This window comes from Eubalaena glacialis, chromosome 16 (genome assembly GCF_028564815.1).
Source record: "Eubalaena glacialis isolate mEubGla1 chromosome 16, mEubGla1.1.hap2.+ XY, whole genome shotgun sequence".
Lineage (NCBI taxonomy): Eukaryota > Metazoa > Chordata > Mammalia > Artiodactyla > Balaenidae > Eubalaena > Eubalaena glacialis.
Genome location: NC_083731.1, coordinates 74,505,860 through 74,522,004, shown reverse-complemented (window position 1 = coordinate 74,522,004; position 16,145 = coordinate 74,505,860). Strand labels below are relative to the sequence as shown.

The 16,145-nt window shown below is 41.4% G+C and overlaps 2 protein-coding genes across 2 annotated transcripts in view; one reads left to right on the top strand and one right to left on the bottom strand.

Moving 5' to 3' along the window:
- Nucleotides 1-238: 238 nt before the first annotated feature.
- Nucleotides 239-13,951, bottom strand: ALG11 (ALG11 alpha-1,2-mannosyltransferase). The gene is made up of 5 exons (XM_061171124.1): nt 13,892-13,951; nt 13,167-13,416; nt 8,050-8,280; nt 3,801-4,732; nt 239-753 (listed from the first exon to the last, which is right to left on the bottom strand). The coding sequence occupies exons 2-5, from the start codon at nt 13,313-13,315 to the stop codon at nt 482-484; spliced, it is 1,584 nt and encodes a 527-aa protein (XP_061027107.1). The 5' UTR covers nt 13,316-13,416; nt 13,892-13,951; the 3' UTR covers nt 239-481.
- Nucleotides 13,632-16,145, top strand: part of ATP7B (ATPase copper transporting beta) — a 77,142-nt gene continuing 74,628 nt past the window's right edge. The window contains 2 exon segments of the mRNA XM_061171123.1: nt 13,632-13,853; nt 14,177-14,269. Of these exon segments, the coding sequence (XP_061027106.1) occupies nt 14,228-14,269 (42 nt within the window). The 5' untranslated portion in view covers nt 13,632-13,853; nt 14,177-14,227.

Here is a 16,145-nt window from a genome sequence, read left to right as displayed (position 1 = left end):
CCACAATACTGCTTGAATTTAAACGTACCAGAATTTTTCTGTGTTCCAAAAATGTCAAAATAATTCTGAAGTACTAATCAATTATCAATCACCCATTTTTTTCCCCAATATTTCCTTTTTTCTAAAAGGAAATTCTCTTTCCTGATTTCTAAAGTAAAGTGATTTGATAAATAGGATTTTAAAAATACGGATTATACCAAAATTAAGATTGTTCATTTTTTTCTTTCAGACCCATATTTTTCAGAATTTGAGACCAAACACTACTCTAAAATTTTTATATTTAAACTATATAAGGTTACCTTTTCCATTTAGGTAATTTTGCCTGGTTCCACTGAAATAAATACCTTGGTTATATACATACTGCTAAGGGCCTTGCTTAGACTAACTTTATTACAATAGGGAATGAGTTTAGAAAAATATTAACATATGAAGGTATCTAACCATTTTATATAAAATATCTTTAGTTTGTACAGGTATGGAATTATTGAAATAATTTTTCCACAGACATTAGGAATGTCACTTCAAACTCCTGATCGGAGAATCTGCTTACGGATGCACGAGCATTGTTCCTGATTTGGAGTCTCTTTTCTGCAGACATGGAAAGAATATGGGCCATAGTCTCAGCATAGTCTTCTTCACTTTCAGCCAGAAACCCAGTTCTCTCGCCTTGGTGAGGAACGACAATGTCGAGCTTCGGGCCCCCCGAATTGTGTGCAAGGACAATCGTGCCGGCTGCCATACACTCAACAATTCCTGAGAAACAGAAATCATGTCATCTTTTAAGTTTCTGAATGTGTTCATAAGAACAAGGATGAGCAGAACCCTTTACAAATTTTAAAAGATTCATGGGCAATTTAAGTAAATGTATGTCTACAAATTCACTCATTTAACTTCCCTGGTGAAAATAAAATAATTTAAAGTTTTTTAGTTATCAAAGCTTCATAATAATGCTACTTGTCTTTACTAAAACAGACAGATAGAAGAATAGTCTATAAAAAGTAAATATACTGCAGATAATAAAACAAAGAAGACTAGAGAATGTTATTAGCAAGATGGTAGATAACTAGTGGATATTAAAAGATAAAAAGGGGTAAAAAAGATATCAAAAACATTAAAAGTTGAGTATCGGTGTTTTAATCTCATCGAAAGAAAATCTCTGATTGTGACATTTTTCCTGATATGTGAAGCAATCCATTGGCAAAAGTGTGTATATTTTTCTTCCTATTTGTAAGATTATATTTAATGATACTCTTTTCTTTGTCAAAGACTCTCACTGCAGGCAGTGCTATTTCTTGTGCCTAAGAATGTTTCTGAAAATTGCATCACTAATGATGCTTGCCAAGTTGAGTGTACAGAAAGTTTCTCATATCCTATTCAAGTTAATATCAAGCACATGTGAATGCTTTAGGGTGAGGCTGTAGTACAGAATGCATAAATTTTGTCCCCAGGAAATCTGAGACAAAGCAGGTGCTGGATGGGGTTTTTTTCCTATTCCATGAGCTGTGTTAATTCTATCTTTGTTAGGCCTTATGCTTGAATAAACCAGATGTCTAATCAATAAATTATTTTCATGCTCAGAATTTCAGGTTTGTTTTTTTTTTTAGAATTTCAGGTTTTTGTACGCTAGTGCAGGTTGGTCTTATTTCTTACTATAAGAAAACTTAACAGCAATGTGATTTAAGGTTTTGTTGTGTTTTTTAAGAGGGGGATGTGAGTGATTTAATTCATGGGTACTTTTAGAACCTGAAAGATAATCCCATTGCCTTTATTTTTCTAATTAAAGAATTCCTAAATACTTTGAAAATATAAAATGTTCCTGAATAAGAAAAAAAAGATATCAAAAACAAAATGTTCAAATTACAGCATTAGGAGAAAACAGGAAAAAAGTAAGCCATCTTCATGAGGCACACTAAGTAAGGCTGGTGCTTTTGTTACTGCCTGGATTTCTGGCAAATCTGAGACAACTGTGTGCCGCCCAATAGCAGTGCTGAACTAAATGAAAGTTTTGATTAGTTTCTGCCAAATGATGTAGGTGAGGATATAAATTATTCTAGCCAGCCTTTCTTACCCATGTTTCTAGAGAGAACTAGGCCCTTCAGAAAATGATTTGGTTTACTGTTTTCCTACTTCTCCAAAGGATGGTACAGAGCTGATATCATCCTAGATGCACAGAAGTTAAATCATTAACAACTGTTTCTTCAACACGGGCGAAATCTCTACAGAATTTTCTGCTAATGCTTTAATTTGAACTCTTATTTGAAAAATATGGATTACACCATAATATTCCGTTCCAGGCTGGATACCATTCCTCTGTACTTTCTTAGAGACTCTGACCTAATCAATTTTACCCTCTCCCTCTAGAATCTTCCACTGCTCCCTCTCTACTGGCCCCTTCCTATCAGCACTTAAGCTAGCTCAAACTTGTAAACACAAAGTCTCCATGAGGGTGCACACACACACACACACACACACACACACACACACACACACACCCTCTCTCCAGGTCACAAGTCCTCCCCTGGCCAGCGTCTCTCCATAGCGTCTCTCCATCTTCCTTTCACAGATAACTCAGGGCCAGCGTGGTCTGCACTCACCAGCTCCACTCCCTCATCTGCACTCAGTGCTCCACTCTCCCCCCACCAGTGACCCTCGCGCCCACTCCTCTGGCGACACTGCTCTCACCCAGGTCGCCCACCATGCCCTCGTCTTGCCCGGCATCTGGGCAGCACTGGAATCTGTCGCCCTTTCCCTTCTTCCCTAAACCCTCACTTCCCTTGGCTTCCATGACTCTCTGCCTGGTTTTCTTCCTTCTCCTTCACTGGCTACCCTTCTGCCAACTTGTGGCCTCTCACTGTTCTCAGCCTTTTGCACTGCGGGCCTCCTGCTGCTCTACAGACTCCCCTTAGGCCATCCCGTCCACGTCCACGTCCACGTCCACGCCCACCGGGCTGCGGTACCCACCTGGACAGCTCCGCAGTCTGTATTCCTGGGCCAGCTCCCTCTCCTTACTGCAGACTCACACATATGAGGCCTGCTGGACACACACACGTCCCCCAGCCAATTCCACCCCACATGCTCGAAACTCAGCCCCTCACCTGCCTCTGCTCTTGGAGGCCTCTGTGGGCGAAAGCCACCACCATTCACACGGCTGTCCAAACTGAACACCTGAGGCCATTGCAGTAATGAGCACACAATCAATAAAAGAACCAAAAGGTTCTTCTGAGGAGCCTACCTGGAGACAGGGGTTCTCGGCCTTTGATGCACAACAGAATCACCTGAGGGGCTTTACCAAAACACCTCCACCTGGGCCCACCCAGAAATTCTGATCTGGCTCCTCAGTGGGATTAGCCTGAGGCCCAGGAATCTGAACCAGCACATAGATGGGGTTAGGTGGGGAGAGAAAATACAGTAGTTAAGAGCAGAGGCTGTCTGGATTGGAATCTGGGCTCTATCTCTTACTGTGTGACTGAACTTAGGCAAGTTCTAAACCCTCTCTGTGTCTGAGTTTATAAAATGGAAATAATCATAATACCTATTCAGTGAAGTTTCAGAGAGAGTTAAATCAGATAATACTTGTAAAGACCTTGAGAGTGACTGCCACACAGTGAGTGGTCAATAAACATTAGCTATTATTATTGATTATATGTTTTACAGGGTCTCAAATGAGGAAAGCACACCTGGTGGACTCGGGGAAGAGACTGAGGACTTGCTGAAAACTTCCGGAATATTATCATTTTATCAAAATCACCTAAAATGTATACCTCATGGCACCAAACAAGTTGTTTACAGGACAAACTCACCAATCCCAAAATGCTCGTTCCACATGGTATGCAGACCAACTGCTGCTTCAGACAAGTAATTCTTTAATTCATCAAATGGAATGTTTATTCTAAATTCCACGTCTTCTTGAACTCCTAGGTCCTCAGAAAGCCTTCTCAGTTGGTTTACCCTAAGTTCATCGTCTTGGTTACGACAACCTCCAATGAGGACAAGTTTAAGTGGAGGAAGTGACTCAGCCTCCTTTTTATTCAGCAATTTAGCAAAGGCTCTGATCTGCAAAGGATGATTCTTTTCAGGCCTGAACTGGCCAATCGAAACCAGTAAATGTCCTGAGGTTGTCTTCTCCTTGTGTAAGGGAATGTCCAGAAACGTCTGCACATCACAAGGTGGATAAACAATATTAGTGCAATTCCCAACCTTCCACAGTGACAGAATATGGTTTAGCGTCCAAGAAGAATTGACCATGACGACATCACTGCAAGAACCAGCAAGCCCATATATAAAAGCAAATAAATAGTAGTAGATAAGCTTTACTTTGCTGAGAAAAGGATTCCTGGTGATGAAGGCTGCATTGTTAAATCCGACATTTTGATTCTTCACTACAGAGAGCATGTCAGTGCTGATGGTGGGATAATGAACATAGCTTCCAACTCGGCAACCACCTAAATACTTAAACAGAGGAAGAGTGAAAGCGTAGCCCATCGAATCTATGTAAACATCGGGAACACACTGCATCAGAGCTTCCCAGCCAAGAAAAATGGATCCCAGACTTTGGCCCAGCAGGGTGAAATAAGGATAGAGTGAATCTTCCACAAGGTAGCGCTTCCTTAATAAAACAAACTTCACTGGGCAAGTTAATCTGATGTTAAATCTTCTGAAAGCACCTTCCAGTATCTGTTGACCACTGACATCAGCATCACCAGTATAAACAACATAAACTGCTTCAGGATACCTAAAACAGAATGTAACAGTTAAGAATTTCATTAGTTTAGGTTAAAATCAAGCAAAACGTTGTAGATAATTATTTTCTCACAATCATAAAGCAGCTTATTTTTAGACTAAAAAAATGTTTTCCACTGTTTTTTACTGACTCCACTCTCTCCTGGGTCTTCCACTGCCCTACGACTAAAATGTCAGCCCTCCAAAGGAGACTTCTAGTTCTTTGCTTTTCCCTCCACTAAGAGTTTTGCATACAGCAGACATCAACAAAATTACTGATTTATAAATGAGACATTTTCATTTTTAAGAAGTATTCAAAAATTTTGACAACTTTCTCAGCATTATAATGGTAATGAAATATTAATAAAATATTCATAAACAAGAGTTAAAATTCCCTAAAGGTATCTTCAGATAGGATCATAAATCCTAAAGCATTAGTGTTTTTAATCTGAGAAATGCACAAAGGTTTTAAAAGCTAGACCTTGTGCCTGCATCACAATTAGATATAATCATAATGGAAATATGGAAAAGTACATTCTTATGATTTTAACACTTTGGCCTCACTCTGGCTGTGTTTATAATTATTCTCTGAGTCATATAAAACATTTATTAACTATCTAGTGTGAGCTACTAGGTTCTAGAGAATAAGGGATGATGGAGAGTCTTCATCCTCAAGGAGCTCAGTCCAGTGGAGAGAACAGATATATAAACAAATAATGTGCTGTGTACTGCCGAAGAGCCCAGGATGCTGTGATGTCTAAAGGTTGAGCATCTAATCGCTCCTCCCTAGCCCCCCTCCCAGCAACTAGATTGAGCCTTTTAAAATGTAAAAAGGATGGTCATCTCTGGCAGCTTAAAGATGGCCACAAAATCTCTGACACTTTTCTGGTTGAGAGGTGGATCTATGTCCCCTCCCCTGGAGTAACAGTGGGTTCTTGACTGCTTTTACCAATAGAATATGGCAAAAGTGACATTGTGCCAGTTTCTGGACCCAGGCTCTAAGAGACTGGCACCTTCTACTTCACTCTAAGGGGAGACAGCTGTCATGTAAGAAGTCCTGCTATCCTGAGACTGCCATGTTGTGTGCAAGCCCAAGCTAGTCACACGGAGAGGCTGCTTGGTGACAGAGATGCCTGACCCAGTCATCCCAGCCCAGGAACCAGATCTGTGAGTGAAGAAGCCTTCCGACAACTCCAGCCCCAGCTGCCATCTAACTGCAACAGTTTGAGCGTGAAGGATTCCAAACAGGGCCTGTCAACTTCCAAACTCTGAGAAATAATAATAAATTCTTGTTTTAAGCCATTCAATTTGGGGTGGTTTATTAAGCAGCAATAGATAAGCAGAATATCGTCTCTGTTTAAAACCCTCATATGGTTTTCCACAGCACTTGGAATAAAGTCTAAACTCCTCCCCCTGCTCGCTCAAGCCCTGCGTACTGGGCGCCGCCCCCCTCTGGAACCCCCTGCCCCCCAACTCTCTCACTTGCTCAGCAGGCTTCAGCCGAACTGGATTCCCTTCTCGGAACAAGCCAGGCTCCTTCCAGTCTTAGGGGACTTGCAGCAGTTGCTCCCTCTGCTTTGAATTCTCTTTTCTCACCCTCACTGTCTTTTCATAAAGTGAGCAGGAGAGCATACGTTTAGAACATGGGCTCTAGGAACTCAGTTCCCTTGTCTGTCAAACGAGGATAACAGTAACCACCTCGCTAGGCTGTAACGAGGACTGAGTCACCTAACACACGTGAAACACTTCAAACCACGCCGGCAGACAGTAAAAGCTCAGTAAATGTCAGCTATTTTTGTCGGTCAGAATTTAGTTGTGCTATTTCCTCAGAGACTGTACCTAATTTACTCACTCTAAAGGGTGGAGTCACTCTCATATTACCCTGTTTGAATTTCTTATATAACACTTCTCACCATTTGATATTTTCCCTGTTTATTATCTTGTCTCTCTCTCAACTGAAATCTAAGGTCCATAAGAGGGACTTGATCTATCTTGTTCACCATTTAAACTCAACCCCTTAGAACAATGCTTGATATTGGTTGGCCAAAAAGTTGGTTCGGGGTTTTCGTAAGATGTTACAGAGAAACCTGAACGAACTTTTTGGCCAACCCAATACATAGTAGGTCCTCCCCACTTCCCCCATTCCCCAAATATAGGGAGATTGAATGAAAAGTGTACTGTAGCTTATGCTGAGTCAGGAAAGACTTGTAGGAATTACCTAAGGAGAAAAAGGTTATTTCAGAAAAAAAGGAACACTAGATGGAAAGGCAAGGAATCTTGAGAGGGCGTGATGCTCCTAGGTCAGTATGCTGGAGCGAAGTATGTGTGAGGGGATGGGGAGGGATGAGAAACAAAATGTGGCAGGAGCAAGATGAAAAAGTATCTTCTACGTCATACTAATTACTTGGATTTTTTTTCTCATCAGTCAGGTAGAGGAGTAATAGGGGTTGCTGGGGAGTATGAGTACAGATATCATGAAACTTGACCACTGCCCTCAAGGGTAATCTAGAGACAAGGCTAATGCACAGTGTTATGAGAAGGAAAGAACGGTATGGACTACAGTAGGAAGGCTTCAAGGAGGTGGGAATTAAGCTGGGATTTAAGAAAATTCTCTGGATTTAGGCAGTTATGGGAGACGGCAGAGGATACACAGGGACAGTGGCTAGAAGCCAAGAAGGGCCAAGAATGTAGAAATGTAGAGCTAAGGGCATTACACGGGAAGACTCTGAAACTGAATGAAGGGCGCGTGCCAGGAAGTAGGGTCGCCATGGAAGGATAATAGTTTTCCTCATATAATCAAACAATAATGGAACTTGTATTTTGCTGTGCCTTTTCTTTTCTTGCGGGATAGGGGTGGGGAGAAGGAAGCCTAGAACATTAAAAGATGTGTAACACCAAATTCTTTCTAACATGGTAACTTACTTAAGACTATCCAACTGATAATGATATCAAAATCAGAATCAAATAGATGCTTTCAGAGAGATTATTTCCTGTGTGCCACCATTGACTAAAAGTATTCAGGTTTAAAGTGCTTCACAGTACTTGGTATATTTCTGTTTATTATTTAATCTCTTCTCCACATACTCTCTCAAGTTATCCCCACTAAATTATGCCATAAAAGGGCAGATACTTTCCCTTTCTGTTTATCATATCAAGTAAAATGCAGTAGGATCTTGTAAGACAGGTTGGCATAGGAGCAGTGTTTCCTTACTGGAGAATAGTTTAAAAAAGGAATCCCTGGCTATGACTAGAGAAAGACACATTCTGGGTGATGATTTTTTACAAAAATAGTAACAATGTACCAAATTGTTAAGAAAGATGCATACCTACTTTTTCTGTAGAGCCCTTAAGGCACACCATAACACTCTTTCTCCTCCTCCACCAGCGTTGCAGTAGGGATGGAAAAATGCAATCACCGTTTGATTTTTCCCAGTTTTGCTAGCTGAGCCTGACTTTTTCTTTCTCTGTAGCAGCAGTCTGATTCCCCAAAGGACAATGAGTAAACACACACATAAAACTCCACATACAATTAGCCCAGGGAAGAATAATGAATAAAAACACCTGAAATGAGAGGGGTGAAAATGGATATAATGCCCATTAAAAAAAAGAAAGGTTACAAATTAAAGTCTACTTTCACATAACTGCTTTATATATTAGCAGCAAAGAAAATTTTTATAGCTTGTGAGTCTAACAAAATACTCAGTTATTAAAATTCTAATGCTACAAAATATCTAATGTCAAAAGTGCAGGTCCCCTTTAATTCCACAGCATGCTGGCAATTCAATGTACTTTTTCTTTTTAATCAGCAGTAAAAATCAACGTTGAGCTACCTTTCTCCTAACTCAGTATATGTGTTAAGGGATTAAAATAAATTTAATTATTAACCTAAACAAGATATGACTGGGAAAGGCATCTGACCCTCAAAATAACAATATGTAACCCAAAGAAATATTCCATAGTCAATATTCCATAGTTAAAAGTTTGGTGAGACACTAAATCATCTTTATTATCTCACTTTGCCTCAAGCAGAATTTTTTTCTTTTTTTTTGGCCTTGCCATGCAGCTTGCGGGATCTTAGTTCCCCAACCAGAGATCGAACCTGTACCCCTGCAGTGGAAGCTCAGAGTCTTAACCACTGGACGGCCAGGGAACTCCCAAGTAGAACAATTTTTGAGGGAAGGGGAATGGAGCTTAGATTTTTCCAGTTCAGTTCTGAGTTTTGCATCTGATCTGTTTACATGACCCTGAAACCACTGTCTTCCCATGTGCCTCTGAATGAGATGCCAAAAATCTGCGACTGTTCTACTTCCTGCATGTAGGCAGATTCACTCCCACAGTCACTGCTGCAAGGTTCCCTGTTACTGCCAGGTCGACTGAGGCTCTGCAAAGGACCCAGCCCTGTTCACCACCATATCCCAATGCCTAGCATCATACCTGGCTGAGAAGGCAGTCAAAAAACATTTGTTGACTGAATGCAAAATTTTATTACATCCTCAGATGTCTCTTTTTTTTTTTGGGGGGGGGTGTTTTAATATAACAAATGTGTCATACCAAAGTGCAAAACTTTTAATAATAGAAACCGTTACCTTGGCTTTCTCACAACGTTATGAAACAGTACTTCATGTGTGTGAGAATTTTTTTTTTTTAACATCTTTATTGGAGTATAATTGCTTTACAACGGTGTGTTAGTTTCTCCTCAGATGTCTCTTAAATTATGTTAAATTGTTTTCTCAAGGTATGGTTTTCTCATAGGGTTGGCTAATGTAGCTGGTACCTAACAATTTTTTTTAATACCCTGCCTACCCTTTGTAAAGGATTTGAGGGGCCTATAAGACATAAAAACAATAAAATACTAAAACTTAAATAATGAAAAGTCAAGACCAGGGAACGTATACGGTTAAAGTATGTTGGGGCGTGAGGAGGGGAGCGGAGACAGGGGTGGAGGGCACAGAGATGCAGGCTCTCAATTTGTACACAGTAGTGAACAGCAGGTTGGGTTCTGGGCTGCTTAGTGACCAAACCAAATAGGGGGATATTCTGTGTAATTACATCGTTTTCATTGTCCCTAAGTAGAAAACATACAAATTCTTTAGAGGAATAAATATTTTATTGATATTTAGTTTTGAAATAAATTTCTCATGTGGGATTTCCTATTGTGAACAAGTCCATTACTTGATGATTTGGTCTCAGGACACCTTTATACTCTTAAAAACTGCTGAGGACTCCATACAGTTTTTGTTTACATCAGGTTTCTCAACCACAGCACTACTGACATTTTGGACCAGATAATTCTTTGTTGTGTGCATTATAGAATGTTTAACTGCATCCCTGGTCTTGACGCACTGGATGCCAGGAGTATCCTCCCAACCAGGACAATCAAAAATATCTTCAGACACTGCCAAATGTCCTGCAGGGGCAAAATCACCTCTGATTGAGAACCACTGTTACACTGATTATACCTACCAATATTTAACATATTAGACATTAAAACTGAGAAACTTTTTAAAAATTATGAATCCATTAAAGAAATAAATCCATTATATAACATAAACATATTTTTATTTTAAAAAACCTATGTTTTCTAAACCAAAAAAAGGAGTAAGGGTGTCACTGTTTTTGATGTCTGGCTTAACAGAAGACAGTGGCTTCTCATATGTGCTTCTGCATTCAATCTGTAATGATATGTTGTTCTGGTTCAAGTATATGAAGAAAACCCAGGCTCACTCACATATGTAGCAGGAAAAGAGAGGAGTATTTTTAAATGGCCTTTAAATGGCCTATTCTGGCTACCAATATTCTTCTGTAATACTATACCAAATTAGACAAGTGGCAATTTCTTAACAGTCAATTGCAACATGGAATCTGAAACCCTATCAATGCCCTTTCCATGCTCTGTTACACTGAAATCTATTGGTTTATCTTGCCCTTTGAATGGAACTTTTCTGTATATGTGATTTTGTAACATTGTGACTTATTTGGGCAATATTGGTTCAGGAGTTATGGAGAGTTTCCAAATGTTGACACATTTCTTTATACAATACCCCAAAATCACATTTGTTAAGATTACTACCAATCTCATCAGAAAAAATCTTTTAAGTATTAGAAAATGGTCAAGGTCAGAATGGCAGATACAAGTTTCCCAAAATTCTAACTTTCACTTGAAAACTCAAACTTTATCATTAGCAACAAATTCTGTCACTTGTTTTCTTTGTTTCTGTTTTGTTTTTGTTTTTGGCCGCACACACAGCTTTGGGGATCCCCGACCAGGGATCGAACCTGTGCCCCCTGCAGTGCATGCGCAGAGTTCTAACCACTGGACTGCCAGGGAATTCCCAGTCACTGTTTTCTTTGAAGTGACAGGGTCAATCATTCATTTTCAAGAAAATATCTACTAAATATCCAAGTCAGTTTGTCTGTCAGTCGGTCTTTCAAATAAAAACTGTGTCCTGTAAAAAGTAGGTGTCTAATTCAACTTGCAATGTAGACAATCATACAAGAGGTTTTCCTTGAGATAACCATTTTACTTCGGTATGTCAAAGTGCTTTATGTGTTCCCCCCATTTTGTCATATAGAATATTAAAAAGATACGTACTCAAGGGTTGAGATTTAAGAAAATTAATAATTTTTACTGCTTCATCAAGGACATTCTTAAGAAAAACTGGCTTTAGCAAGTGCATGGAGGTGAAACACAATGACTACTAGTACAGTTTGATGTCACTGCTTTGATTTGTGCTAAGTAGCAGTTTTATCCACCATTACTTTTGCACTATCAGTGCAAATGTCAACACAATGAAAGAGGCAAACGTTATCCCAACATTATTCTAAAAATAATTTTGACCTTGAAGACCCACTGAAAGGGTCTTGGGGATTTGCAGGTGGTCTATGGACCACACTTTAAGAACCGCTGCTGTAAAGGATGAAGAGAGTTTGACAGAAGTGGTAAGATTGGCCACTTAATGTTTGGAATATATCAGTTCATAAAAGCCGTATTACCTTGGATAGTTAGCTTTCCCAGGACAAGACAAAAAGTCTGTTTAATTTAAAATGTAGCTGACTCACAGAATCCAAAGACTTTTATGACATTTCCTTCAAATGACTTAAGTGGGAAAATAAATGTGATAGGATTTTCAAACTGAACTATTCAACTGAAAATCAGAAAAAAAATCATATTAATGACTAAAGTTGAACCAGTCCTTTGTTTTGAGTCTGTTAGTTTCAAAGATACACATACAGGTTCTATAAAGAAATTTATTAAACATCCTACAGTACTTGCACATCAAAATTACCCATTTTAGAATTTGTTTACATATAACTAAAATGTGTGCCATTAAATATTTATTCATATTTAAACACAAGACTTTAAAAAGATAACTGTAATCAATAGTGAATCATTCTATTCAGCAAACTTTTATTTAGTCATTATTATGTGCAAAGCAGGGAGTTCGGGATATTTCAAATGGCAGGGAAGAATATGAACGCTCTGAAAATAGACTTTCCTGTTCCAATGATTTAAATAATCATTACAGAATTTGAAGTAGAGGGGGCAATAATGAAAAAGAAATAATACCTGAATTTTGGAGAGAATACATATACACTGCTATTCAGGATGCTATCGTATTAATGATAAAATTTCAACCTGAACAAAAATATGTAGGTGTTAAAAGAGCTGTGTAGGTAGCATATACTAGGTCTCCTGTTTCACTAGTGTAAGTCAACACATGTAAAATACAGTAGTATTACAACAACAAATGTGGAAAAAAGGTCTGGGAGTTTTTTCACCAAAATGTTAACAATAGTTATCTCTGAATGGTAGCATTCCTGGAGACTTCTGTTTTGCTCATTTATTTCCTAACTTTTCTACAAGAAACAACGTATTACCTATGCAATGAAGACAAAGGTATAAATATTTTATATAACTAGTCTTACATCAATCAGAAAAGAAATCAATGGAAAATCAAGAATAGGATTCAACATAAACTTGACATGTAAATGACATATGCTAACAATGACAGTTCTGGTGAGTGAAAGAAGACAAACTAAGATAAGAACAAGGAAGACCCGGTTTCTTCTTCACAAAAAAGAGCATGATAGATTGGAAAATGATTCGTGGCTCAACCATAAAGGAAAATGAGGAATGAATGCGAATAATTTATGACAGACTAATAGGAGTGCGAATAAGAGAAAGAAAAAGCTAAAGCCGGAAGGGAAACTCGAGCCCTCAGCCAGCAGTGGGGCAGGGAAAGAAAACGCGGTAAACTGAGCCTTTAACGCAGCCTCTTTGTCTATCTAGAAGATCCCAAAGGGAGAGGAAACGGTCACTGGCCTTGAGAAAATAGCTTAGATTCGTGACAAGGAAAGCCCTTCCTCTCAAACATGAGTCGCACTGGGAGGACAAGTACCACTGCGGTACGGAAAACGCCTGCGAGCCCACACCACCCGCTCCTCACCTCAGTAACTCGCGCAAGCACCAACCCCTTTCGGCGGCCGCCATCTTCCTCCGACCCCCGAACTCGGGAAGCGCTTCGTTGTTCCTCTTCTCTATTGGCTCCTGAGGAAGCATGCGGTCACCCCCGCCCACACAGGGCCGATTGTGCATTTCAATTGGTTGCTGGTAGTAGCTTCCCACGGCCTTCCAGCCAATAGACTCTCCCGCGGGGGTGGACAAGATTTCGGCGTGGCGTACTCGGGCCCGGCCCCCTATGGGCGGAGCCATAGGGGGCGTTGGGCATGGGGAGGGCGTGGCCTGTGATGGACAGCCGGCTCTCCAGCCCTCGGCCCCCTCCCCCACTGAAGACCCCGCTCTGGCGCCCCCGCCCCCAGTCTAGAGCCTGCCGCCCGTTGGAGACCAATGGGAGGCTCTTGCGCGTCTCAGATCGATTTTCCAGGTGCGGAGTTCACTCCCGCAGCGGCTGCGGCATTTCGGACCCGCGGCGCCCTGGAGCCAGGCGCGGCGCTCCAGAGGGAGCTGCGCAGAGCGGACCCGAAGCCGGCCCTCGCCACGCCGCACCTTCCCAGCCGGCGGTTGTCGAGTCTTGGGATCTGCATCTCCCGCCCTGGTCTACGCGGCTCGCCCTCCCTCCTTTTCTCCCCGGCGCACGCCCGAGGCTGAAGACCTCTGCGCACCGGCCCGAGAGGTAGCGGAGACCCGGGAGGGGGGACGGGCCCGCCTCACCTGGGTTTCAGCTCGGCCGAGGACAGTCGGGCACCGGCAGGCCCGTCTCCGGGTGTGGGTGAGGGTTCCCGGCCCACCGTCCCCTCTGGTGCTCATCCCTGCGCCCCTCAGGACTAGGGGCGCAATGGCGCGCAAGTTTGAATTAGCCGGTGGGATGAGGGCTGACGATTCCTCGTCTGAAATGCAGGTGTCGGTTCGGGTTAGAACCGAACCACGAGGATGCCATCCACTGCGCGCTCCTCTTCTCCCTCGGTTTTAACACCGGGCTTCTCCTCCCCTGACCAGGTGACCTTGGGCTCTGGGCTGCATCACAGAAGAAATTAGTTCCTTCGGGAGATGAAGCCTGAGCAGGAGAGACAGATTACAGATCGTGAAAAGGCAAGTCGGAGCGTGAGTTTCCTTCCCGGGGCTCTGTGTGCGCACACCTGCCTGGAGGACCTTTCGCGCCCACCCGCGGTCCTTACTGCGTTCCTGGGTGTGCGCGGGGGAGGCCCGGCGCGTGGTTTGTTAGAACACCCTTTAGGAAGGGCATGCTATTAACTGTTTTTCAGAACAGTTTAAAACGCACCACTTTTCTGTTCGTCTGCTGTTGAGAAGTTTGATGCTGGAGAGGTAAAGTGAGAGTTGAGTTGCTGTATAAGATCCCTGATTGCTCAGTACGATTAAATTAGCTACCTTGAAAAATTATTCAGGAGTTGGTGCATAGACCCCTTTATGATCTGTCCAGGTCCTGCAACGGTTTTTTGTTTGTTTGTTTGTTTGTTTTTGAAGAACTATTTTGAGTTCATTTAAATTATGCAAGTAATACATTAGTGCGGCCTCTTAAAATGCAAACAGTACAGAAATATTTAGCACAAAAAGCAGATCCATTTTCCAGTCTTTTTCTGCTCATGTACATACGTCTTCATTCATTCAGCAAATGCTCATTGAAAACTTAATATTTTTCAGGCACAGTTTTGAAACGCACAGTGGTGTTAACACGTATCTATAGTGTTAATGCTTGTCTATATCTCCAGAGAAATCTGTAGGTTCTTGTGTGTGTGGTTTTAGAATATTTGCTTGTTTTACATAAATGAGATCATGTAGTGTGTATTCTCCAACCTCCAACCTTTTTTTGTTGTTGTTGTTATTTTTATTTATTTTATTTATTTTGGCTGTGCCAGGCCTTAGTTGCAGTACACGGGATCTTTTTTTATTTAGTTGTGGCATGCAGACTTAGTTGTGGCATGCAGACTTAGTTGTGGCATGCATGTGGGATCTAGTTCCCTGACCAGGAATGGAACCTGGGCCCCCTGCCTTGGGAGCGCGGAGTCTTACCCACTGGACCACCAGGGAATTCCCCCTCCAACCTTTTTTTCCCCCCAATTTAACAATATATTTTGGAGATGTTTCATGCTGGTACATAAGCATCTGTGTTACTTAGTTTCACCTCTGCACAGTATGGATGCACCATAGTGTATTTATTCTTTTCTCACGGGTGGACATTCTGGTTGCTTCTGTTTTTCCCCCCTCACAAGCCATGCTGTAGTGGACATCCTTGTATGTGATTTTTCATGCTGACCTTTGAGTATTTCTCTAGGATAGGTCCCCAGGCCAGGATTGCTGGTCTGAAGAGTAGCCTGTGCCTTTTCTACAGATTTCAGAAATCAATTTGACAACATTATTGTGCGCCCTTTTGGGGTGAAATTCATCTAGGCCCTGGTGGAGTAGAAGTGAAAGATAAATGGATTAATGGATGGGCAGAGAGAGGCTGGTCAATAGATGATTCTTAGTGGGATGACTCTGCATTTAATGGAGAAGCTGGGAGAGCACCTGTGAGGGAGGGGCAGCTTGTATGGAAGAGGAGACTCTTCCAACCCCCTGCCGTGCCCCCATCTCTCTGCCCAGCAGAAAAATCCTTATCTTTCCAGATCAAGCTCAAGACCTGCCTCTTCTTGACACTCTGTAACTGCCTCTGCTCATGCCACACCTCACCCTCTTCTGGATTCCTTTGATAATGGTATTAGCCAACATTACTGAGCTTACTGTGTGCTGGACACTGTATTGAAGCACTTTATATTCCTCCAGGTACACTCAGTTAATCCTCACAAAACCTTTTGATGTAGGTATTTTCTTGTCATCACCATTTATTCAATAATTTTTTTAGTACAGGCATACCTTGGAGATACTGTGGGTTCAATTCCAGACCACCACAGTAAAGCAAACAGGCATTTTTTGGTTTCCCAGTGCATATAAAAGTTATGTTTACACTATA

Bases quoted from the DNA above. Each gene is read 5' to 3' on its own strand.
- ALG11 (XM_061171124.1), bottom strand. From the start codon at position 13,315: ATGCACAATCGGCCCTGTGTGGGCGGGGGTGACCGCATGCTTCCTCAG. The intron at 4,733-8,049 runs GTAGGTATGCAT...ATTCTGTTTTAG, and splicing joins TTAAGGGCTCTACAGAAAAA to GTATCCTGAAGCAGTTTATG. The intron at 754-3,800 runs GTGAGTTTGTCC...TCTGTTTCTCAG, and splicing joins GAACGAGCATTTTGGGATTG to GAATTGTTGAGTGTATGGCA.